The sequence below is a fragment of the Temnothorax nylanderi genome, unplaced genomic scaffold (genome assembly GCF_030848795.1).
Source record: "Temnothorax nylanderi isolate EJ_2023f unplaced genomic scaffold, tnyl_v1.0 TNYL_tig0099_pilon, whole genome shotgun sequence".
Taxonomy (NCBI): Eukaryota; Metazoa; Arthropoda; class Insecta; order Hymenoptera; family Formicidae; genus Temnothorax; species Temnothorax nylanderi.
Window position 1 is genome coordinate 425,139 of NW_027249161.1, and position 9,849 is coordinate 434,987.

The following is a 9,849-nucleotide window of genomic DNA, read 5'->3' on the forward strand; positions in this document are numbered from 1 at the left end:
TCACTTTAAGTACAACGCTCGCGAAATGTCTCTGTTATTCTTGTTTTGGATCACTGGTTCTGTACATTTTCCAAGTGACCTGTTTCATTTCGAAGGGGACAATATGAATGGTAAAGAAGTGTTTAGATTATTTCTGTACATTGAACTTTAAAGATAATATTAACTTTGAGATAAATCAAGACTTTCTGTGTTTCATACATTGTCAAATTATATCTTTCAAATTTAAAGCATTCGCTAATAAACACAAAACGTGAACAAATTTCATTGGTCTGTCCAAAGAAAAAGAAACATTTATATATCCATATTACGTGGATTTGCTTCTAATAAATTTTTGTCGTTATATTGTGTTAATATAAAGCAAACATTGAACATAATTTCAATATTTTGACTTTAAAGTCATAGACGTTAGAATGATCTTACAGGTACCGCAAGGATTGGTTAATAGACAGTAAAAGACGAAGATTTGGAAAAGAATTTTTATTATTTACAACATCACTATAGTCTATGGCAGGGCGTCAAGATCGGCCAAGGCGATCTTCATCCTCGTCTTGAGCTCGTCCGCATAGCGTAAAGCGGACTCGTCGATCCTAACGTCCTCCATCAGGAGATCGCAATCGAGATGTTGACTGTCGCAAGCCCGGTGATGGTGCTTGAGCACGTCGTTTGAGTCCAGATGATGAGCCCGTCTGGTAGACGGGTTCAACGTGGTCAGGGCGTAGTGATTGTGCACCGTTAACGCGCGCCTCGTGGAGACGAAACTCTTCACCGAGTCGCCCTCGGGCGAAATACTGGCCGTTCTCATGGTATCCAGATAGTCCGTATACTCGGTCGAGCGACGGGGCTCCTCGTCGAGTCCGGTCAACCGATCGGTCTGACTCTTGTTTTGCAGCTCGGGAAAGAAATAGGCATTCCGTACCGAATACGAGGCGAAGTCCTTGAAGCTTCTGCCGAGCTTCGCGCGCTCGTCCAGCAGCAATTCGTGCCAGGTCTTCCGTCGCGTCGGCACGATCGCCTCGTCGATATCGATCGGCACCACGAACTCCGACCGGTGAAGATTTTCGTAGAAGCAGTGATTGTACGGGATCAGCTCCATTCGCCTCTTCGTCCAAATGTCCTCGCTGAAGAATCGCCTTCGGGCCAGCTTCTCGTTCGGCAAATCACCCGGTAGATCAAGCGCGAACCATCGCACCACGTTCGACCGCTCGTACAAGCGTAACACCTTGAGTACATTCTCGTGCACATTGAATACGTAGAAGTAGAATAGCTTGGCGCCCAGAATACGATGTAGCTCGACGAAGGCTATTAATTTATGCGATATGTCCTCGTCGAAGTCCAATCCTTTGATGCACAGGGTGAACTGGCGCCTCTTCCGGTCGGCAAAAGTCTCGTCGTCGAATTCCGAGCGGATCGTTAAACTATGACTAGCATTCTCGTAGCAGGGACTCGGACCCACGTGAACCCGAGACGTATGGCGTACCGAGCCGTCCAACGGCAGTTGACAATTTACAAGGATCCCGGTGTAACTGTCCGCCGTGTCGCCCCATTCGTCCAACCAGATCGTCGAGATGAGCGCCTCCACGCTGAACGATTGTATCCTCCCGTTCTCTCGGTACCTGAAACATAATGAGACTAAAACGCTTAATCCATCGTTTCCGATCGCGTGAGTTAATGTCGAGTATCCTAGCGGAAAATATCTGCACACACTTTGGAAGGGATTTATGTAGACATTTATAACGCGCTCTTTCAACCGTGTATTTTAAGCGAATATGCTCCGTTTCGCGCCGCTGCTAACGTTTGCGTTATTACTCACTTCTAACGCTGCGCGCGGAACAACTAACTTGCATGCGAAAATAAAGTTCAACCCGCGAAATTAACGAAGTTTAATTTTGTCGAAGTTAAAAGTACGAAATGAATTAATTACGGAATGCCTTTTTCCAATATGCTTGCTATTAATGCACTTGTATGTCCCGCATTATTTTACGTTAAGTTTGCTAAAATAACATAAGCGTTCCAACATTTTTCTTGAATATTGAACTGGAAGGAACGAATAGACAGACGGATACGCGAGTTTTATATCTTAACGTTATATCCGCCATTTTCAATTATTGAAATACAGCAGTTTAAAATTACCCTTTGTTAATTAAGGTATAGATTAGCTTGAAATTTCAAGCACATTGTGTCAAAATTTCACAATTTAATTGATTATAATTTCGGCTAAAGGAATAGAGGAAGTTCTTACATTAATAACCTAAACAACAAATTTAAGTCGATTGAATTTAAAATTTCATTGAATTTCCGTTAAGGAAGGTTGATATTAATTTAGTCGATTTGTCATTACGTAATTTGCAAAGGCGATAGGTAGCGATAGCCCTCGTTTATGAGCATCGTTTAGTGATTCTCTTTTCCTCGGATACTTAGCGTTCGTCAGAGATAGACGAGTAACGGGCTGATTTGCGACGTGAAAAATGGCTCACCATATAGTGCAGAAGAGCGCGGAGGGCGGCAGGGCTCCTCGTTTAACGCCAATCACTCTGATGCTCGGGTAACCGGCGATTCTGAGGTCCAAGTGGGCGCTGTACAGGAAGAGCTGTCCCGGGATTGTCTCGAGCCATTTTGTGCCGGGCAGCTCATATGCGTTTAACGCCATTCCGCGCGTTCCATTACCGTCGCAGTGCTTGGTGGGCCTGTAATCGAGTGCCAATCTTCGGGCCCACGAATAAGCGACGATGCTTCTTGTGCCCGGCGGTTCGCCGCCTAGAATATGCGCAAAGAATGACGCTAAGAAGTCGTTTGATCGGAACGAATGGAGAAAGCGCCCGAAGAAGTTAATTGTAGGGCTTGAAGAGAATAATGCTAACTCATGTTTTTGCCAAGAGAGTAATGCACGAACTCCGTATCACAAAGTATCAGGTATCACAAAGTGCATTACTGTTGTGCTGCAGCTATCTTCAAAAATGTAACTAAAATTTCTGATTTTCACTCTTGTATGAACAAGTTGCGTCTTATGAAAAGCTAGTATTCTGCAAATGCATTTTGTGTCGAAATACGTAATTGTTATATGTATTATATCAAACTAGAAAGATACTAAAATTGAATTAATATTAAATTAATAGTATATTATTAAAATTCTCTTTTCTAATAAGATACCAAATCTTCCAAATGTATAATAATAATTAACATGCATTTTTGTAAGAAAATATATGGTATTTTCAGGCATTTTTATAAAATTAACTCCAAATTCGTTAAGCTTCTTATAGCTAACATAATAAAATATTAAATCTTCCAAATGTTATAATAACATACATTTTTGTAGGCGACTAGATTATTATTTTCGTTAATCTTCTTATAGCTGACAAAGAAACACCATTGATATAAAACTCATAAATATATAGATAAGATTTTGTATGAGCTTTGCATGTTGTCCATCACTCTTGGAAAGTGAAACGTTAAACTACAATGGAAGGCATTTTTAGCTTAGTGACTCTAAGATTTTATGAGGCAAAAATGTTTGAATAAAAATTTGCAATAAATTTAGTGCTGCAAAGCAAAAAGATTGGAAACAAACAAGATTGCAAAAACAAAATATCAGAAAGATATTAGACATTTTTTTTATTAATAGAAAACTTCCTAAATTTTACATTTTTATATATGAAGCATTAAACATTAGGATTGTTAGTAGGCTGAAATGGGCAATATTTATTTTGTTGAGTGGATTGTAAATGAAATTTATCTCATTTTCTTATTATTAATCCAAAAAGGTAAATTGGCATTTGCAATGTTTAGATATGACACTCCATTTTCATATCCTCTATACTATCCAGATTCCAAAAGCGAATAATGCATATTCATGTAGAGCTCGAGTTACTCTATACACAAAGTTTCATCCGAGTTAACTAGTTAACTAGTTTCGGTTGACTATGTTTTCTTGTAGGAGCAAGTGCCCGCGCTAGTGCTAATACGTATACATATACCTAACTGCATACTGTCCGTAGCTTATCAGAACTTTTACGCTATTACACCGATAGTATCGCTTGCATTCCGCTTACTGCTATATCATCTTATAATTTCTGCGAGTGTAATGTCGTGGCTGTGTTCGTTTTATTGAACGTCCACTTATTGTCGAAGCCGATCGATTCTCGATCTTATCCGCCGCGAGGATCTCGCGAGTCGACGCGAAGACACTGACTCTATACGACCGGACGGAAGTGACGCATCTGTGTGCTGGAAACGAACGTGTGCCGTACTATGAATACATTCATAGTTTGTTCAGTCTGCTGTGCTCATATTAGAAAACATTCGCTTCAGTGTCTTTCTCTCGCTTATCAGTGCTGCATGATAATTCTCGTAATCCGCAATTACCGTAGATTCCAGCGCGACGCGACGCTCTAGTAATGTTCAAAGGGAGAAAGGCCAGGCAGGCAGAGTAAATTAGCTGGGCGGAATTTCAATCGACGTGACCGCTAATTAGGCTCCCTAATGTCGAATACGCCGCCTATCCTGTATTCCGCGGAGAAACTCGTTTCCCTGTGCAGTCACGAGCCCGAAGCGGACCCGGGTAGCGAGATATCCATTCTTTTTTCCACGCATTAATGCATTTATAATAAATGTATTTATGGAATACGACAGGATTCGCGCAGACGCGTCCGAGTGCGCTTTGCTCTTCGAGGGCGATAATAAATCTACGCCGTTGATAGCTTTAAGGACTCTCGTTACGTCTCGTTTATAATTATTTCTGCGAGACAGCGACCGCGGTGACGGCGACGGCGGCGGCGGCGATGGCGGCCGGACGAGGAAAAAGAGAGGAAGAAAAAAAAAATAAGGAACGTCGCGCGCCGTGTTGGCGTCCGTCGGGGTAAATTTATGGCACTATATACGTTTCGTGACTCGTCTCGTTTGCAATTACTCGTCTTCGACGTATATGGATCGCGAGCGTTATTGACGGGACGCCCGGGACTATTTCTCGGACGATCTCGACGTCGAGAGCGTATATAGGTAACGAGACCGTAGGCCCTCGGAGCCTACTGATCCCATCGTCTTCGCGGGCGACGGGATAGATGATGGTTCCGTCATGCGGTGTGTCGTTAAAAGTCGGCGTTTGACCCAACCCGGGCCCGACGCGACGGTGGGTATTACGTGTTTGCGTGCCGCGAGTATTTTTCGTGACTCTGTGCCCTTTACCCGCCCGCCTCTCCTCGACCGTCCGTCGCGGCCACGCTTCGCGAGGTTTACGAGAAGGTAAACGCGGCTCCACGAGAGAAGGCATTCGTGCGATGCTAGAAAATACGCTAATGCACACCGGCGCGGCGTTCTCATGGAAATCGCACTGTCAGGGCGAAGAGCGAATCTACGGCCTGGCTACGGAGATAAATCAGCAAATAAATCGTGCCAATTTTTTTTAATGGGCCCGCCGCTAATTAGTTAGAAATTACTCTCGACTAGAAGAACACTTATCCTTTAACTAATTGAAGTACGTGACCCCAAAACTCGTATCGTCTGGATAAGAAACGCAATTATCATCTCCGTATCATTATTCCTCGTGTAAGTAACTAAATATACTCCTTTTCACGTCGTAAAAACAAAATCTGAATTTATATCCGTAATTTATATATAGCGTTAAGTATGTGCGCGTGGCCATTTGATTCTCATCCGTGAAAGACGTTCCCCGTACGAGGCAGACAAATCTCGAAGGCTCGTCGAGTCGGTCCATGAATACGATATCTCGACGTTAGTCCCGGTCTCTCAGCCGTACGATCGGCTGTCATAATTCCCGCGAAATGTTTGTATGGTAGAAGCGAAGGTGAATTACGCGAAAGCGCACGGAGTCGACGGGCGGTCACTCGATGAATCACGTCATAAATTACGTCGACTAATGAAGTCGCTACTACTAAAGAACAGCGCCGAGATTTACGTCCTTGGCGAGCTTTATGCCAAAGCTTCGAGGTTTATTTATAACTTTGGTATATCGCGCGTTCCTCTTTGCGCTCGCGCACCCGTGTGTTATCTTCGTATCTTTTTAGCTTCTCTCTCGAGGGGGGCAAGCGTGTACGTTGCGTGCGGGGCTCCGCTTGAATCTTTGCGGTGCGTAGCGCGCCGGGTTGATCGGTATCGGCCCTCGAAGCGAGTCATTTATGTAGTCATATTCGTTGTTAGTATTTGAAAGCGTAGCACCCGTGCAATTACCCGCGATGAACGTGCGTTTAAAAAAGCAGGTAGCAGCACTTCATTCTCCGCTCGGCCGGATAACATTTCAATGCTGAGAAACTTCACGTGACTAGGAAATAGTGCGTACGGAACAACAAACATTCGCGGGTACTTCGAACAAGTTTATTGCGTGCGAATCTCCCTTCATACCGTGTCAAGGAACTTTGGTTTATACGACAACTAAACTGTTGCACGCACGCGCGGATATGTTAACCGTCACTTTCTTTTGTATTTTCCTCTTGTTTCCTCATTATGCACGCAAAATAAGATAAAAAGATAGGCGTTTCTTACTTTACATGTGACGTGCGATGTTCGTAATGATGGTAATTTCATATAATAAAGTATTTTTAAGAGAGAGTTTATTACTAACAATTTTTTTATCTTGCATTGCCTAGATTTGCAATTTGTCAATTAAAATATGTAATTATAATCTTGGCTAGATTACAACTCTATTATAACATTGCTGAATATTGTTTAAATATTAAATTAATATATTAAAGTGTGAAAATAATATTGGGTCTGTTTTCTATTGCTGAATTGGCTGCACTAGTTCAGAGTTTATCTTTTTCCTTCCAATGTGGAGTAAAAAAGATAAACTCTGAGCTAGTGCAGCCAGTTCAGCAAGACAGAAAGCAGACCCATTATTTCAATAGTAAAGTAATTTTTTACACTTATTTATAAAAGAATATATTTTGGTGCATTAGTTATAAAACTCTCTTCAATAGTAAGAACACATACTGATATTTTCGTTTTATATGTTTATACTTAATTGACCGTTTAAAACCCAAAATCATGATTCCACGAGAAGAACAAATATATTTATTATTCTTACAGATCTTTCTTTCCAAACGACTTAAGATAAATTTAATTCGATGATGAATAGCATTGATGAGTTATTGCTTGAACAACGGTTTTTTTTTTAGAATCTACTAGTACGGTCTTAGGTTTCAATAAACGACTTCACCGTGAAATCACTCGAGTTCAAGAGGTTAATCAGATTCGCGAGACGTCACGTCACATGAAACAAGACCGATTTGTCTCACGATTTTATCTACAGCCACGAGCGATTCGCGCGGCAGCAAAAATCCCGCTAGATGCCAATGCGTATAGCGTTAGCGCTTTCAGGTTGCGCGAACCGGCGGCGCGGCGGCGCGGCGAACCGTTCGCCGATAACAAAAGGGCAAGGGTCGCGGCGGTTGCGCCGACCCGCGAAGGTGCCGGAGGAGGAAAATTGCTTACCAGGCGTGGGAGGAGGATCGGTCGGTGGATCCGGGAGTCGTGCTGGCGGCGAGTCCAGCAGAGTCAGAATGCACAGCGCGGTGACCAAGACCGCGGCGAGTCCCACTCTACATAATCTCCTCGTTCCCGCGACCGGCATGCTGCCCCTCGTTTCCTCTATTATTAATTTTACCCGTAGCGAAAATCTTCATTCGTCGCGCGCGTTTGTCAGATGCGCAACGGCAACGACATGCCTCTCGGACAGTCTTTAGTTCGCGAAACCTTTCTGCACACGGGACTCGCCGATAATGCACTTCAGCCACGAATGCATCTCGGACGTTGACACGGCGGCAGGCCGATGCTGTGCATTTTACGCAGTTTTTCACTTTATTCCGCATACGATTCTTTTGTCACGCGATACGACGCACGCAATTTTCAAACGGTTCATAGATTCGCAGTCCGCTCACAGGGTGCTCCCATTTTATTCTTTCTTCTTTTTTCTTTTTCCGCGTTATTTTTTCCGATATTTTTATCAAATAAACTTTTCAATTTCATTCACTCGCGGCGATGTGATTTGCGTGGAGGTTTAACCGCGGTTTGCTAACGAACTAGTTGTAGGTAATTATTCGAGTTGTTGCCTACTTGGCGGCACGAACTTGCTCTGAATCAGGTTCCACTCATCTCATCCGGATCGATCTGTCGACCGCCTTCGGCTCGGCACGCGTTCTCGCGATGCATCGAAGGCAGAGATCGGTGCTGGTCACGTAGCTCTTGAAAGATCCATTCGTGCGCAAAATCGGTGCATTTTTAATGGAACGGGACAAAATACGCGGTTTAAACGGTCGCTCGTCCGCGTGTGGGTGACCGTCCGGAGTGAGCGCATCTGTTTCTCCGCTTGGTTTCGCGCGTAAAAAGCGCCGTACGCGATGCCTCGACCTCCCACGCGATCACGACGACATGCTGCCGCTTCTTCCTCGGCTTTTGTAGGCAGACGACGACCATGTATGGCCGTCCCGAAGGGTCCGCGTCCTCCTGCCTCCGGGCTTTCGATAATTCAATTATTCCGACCCGTTCCGATCGATCGATCTCCGTGTCGAATGGTTTTTCTGGCCGATCCCGGGTTTTTTCTCCCTTCGATTCATCGAAGCGCGAAAATTTTTGAAGGGTCCGAGGGCTATCGCGCCGCTGCAATTGCACCTCGCCACGTTAAAAAAGCGCGGCTCACGCGCGCCGCGCACCGGCGTGACCATTTCGAATTCATTTTCGCCCCGGCCGGCCTGTCGGTTTTACGCACGGCCGCCGAAAGTGGAACGCTCTCGGTCGAGAATGACGGCGCGCCTCTTTTTAATCGTCACATTCCACGCGCGGTTGGACTGATTTCGCAGGCGTGAGAAACGCGCCGCGGAATTAAATTTGCCGCCGGCCGGCGCGGCGCGGCGCGGCGTCACGGTGTGATACCTCCGGTGTAAACTGCTCGCAAACCAAACCTATAAGAGCGCGCGATCGGAATCTCCCGCGAATTAATTTACGACGTCCGTTTTAATCCGCGCGCTCTCTCTCTCTCTCTCTCTCTCTCTTTCTCTCTCCGATCGAGCACCGTGACTCTTCCCTCGGATTATCTTCTCGCGCACTTGGAAATTAAATTCTCGTAACGAAACACACGGGAGATACAGATCGAAAGCTTGAACTTGATCTTTTCGATAATCTTGATCCGCACTGGTGTACCTCGCGAGCTTTCGATAATGATCGAAAAGTAATTAACCGAATGCGTTTCACGTGACACGTTGCACCAACCGGAAGGACTTTTTCTTTTTAAAAAAGATTCTTTTTTATTGTTTCTCTCTCTCTCTCTCTCTCTCTCTCTCTCTTTTCCTTTACATGCCGGCGATATTGTCGCTGTTGGTGCATGAGGAGCACGTGCACGCGATCGGATCTTGGTGGCTTTCCCCTCGCAAGCCGCCTGTTGGCGGGTTGCACGTGGTCGGTGGATCGACCGACGGGATTGATGCAACCTGGCCTGCGCGAGAGTCGAGAGCGTACTGCGTTCGAGCGGGAGGTTAACGCGCCACCGGGGCCTCGTACCGAGGCACGACGGCGACTTTGGACCCGTTGCCTTAGCATGCCTCGCCAATGCGCCTTGCTATACCCCGTCCCTACTCGCCTTTACCTTGCCTCGTCTCGACCTAGCTCTTCTCGACTTGCTTTGACTTGCCTCTTAGCTTAGCTTTATCCCGCTCTCCGGTTGGTTGGGTTGGTTGGGTTGGTCGGTCGGTCGGTCGGTCGGTTGTCGGTTGTCCGCCGGGACAACGTTAGTTAAGTTTACCTTGTCGCAACCTTGTGAATCGCGTCGCGTTTCACATGCTCCTCTCTTTTCATGTCTTCTTCGTTCTTTTTCCTTGTCGTTTTGCACCTCCGTTTTGTCGCTCCTGT

General features: G+C 45.2%; 1 protein-coding gene across 1 annotated transcript; it reads right to left on the reverse strand.

Annotated features, from left to right (window-relative positions):
• Positions 1-462: 462 nt before the first annotated feature.
• Positions 463-9,485, reverse strand: LOC139775483 (uncharacterized). Its single transcript, XM_071711511.1, has 3 exons — positions 7,441-9,485; positions 2,475-2,754; positions 463-1,613 (listed from the first exon to the last, which is right to left on the reverse strand). Exons 1-3 carry the CDS (start codon positions 7,577-7,579, stop codon positions 503-505), a joined length of 1,530 nt encoding a protein of 509 aa, XP_071567612.1. The 5' UTR covers positions 7,580-9,485; the 3' UTR covers positions 463-502.
• Between the last annotated feature and the right edge of the window lie 364 nt (positions 9,486-9,849).

Excerpts from the sequence above, each read along its gene's own strand:
- LOC139775483 (XM_071711511.1), bottom strand. The coding sequence starts at position 7,579 with ATGCCGGTCGCGGGAACGAGGAGATTATGTAGAGTGGGACTCGCCGCG. Across the intron at positions 2,755-7,440 it reads CGATCCTCCTCCCACGCCTG|GCGGCGAACCGCCGGGCACA; the intron begins GTAAGCAATTTT and ends CGCATATTCTAG. Across the intron at positions 1,614-2,474 it reads GCGCTCTTCTGCACTATATG|GTACCGAGAGAACGGGAGGA; the intron begins GTGAGCCATTTT and ends ATTATGTTTCAG.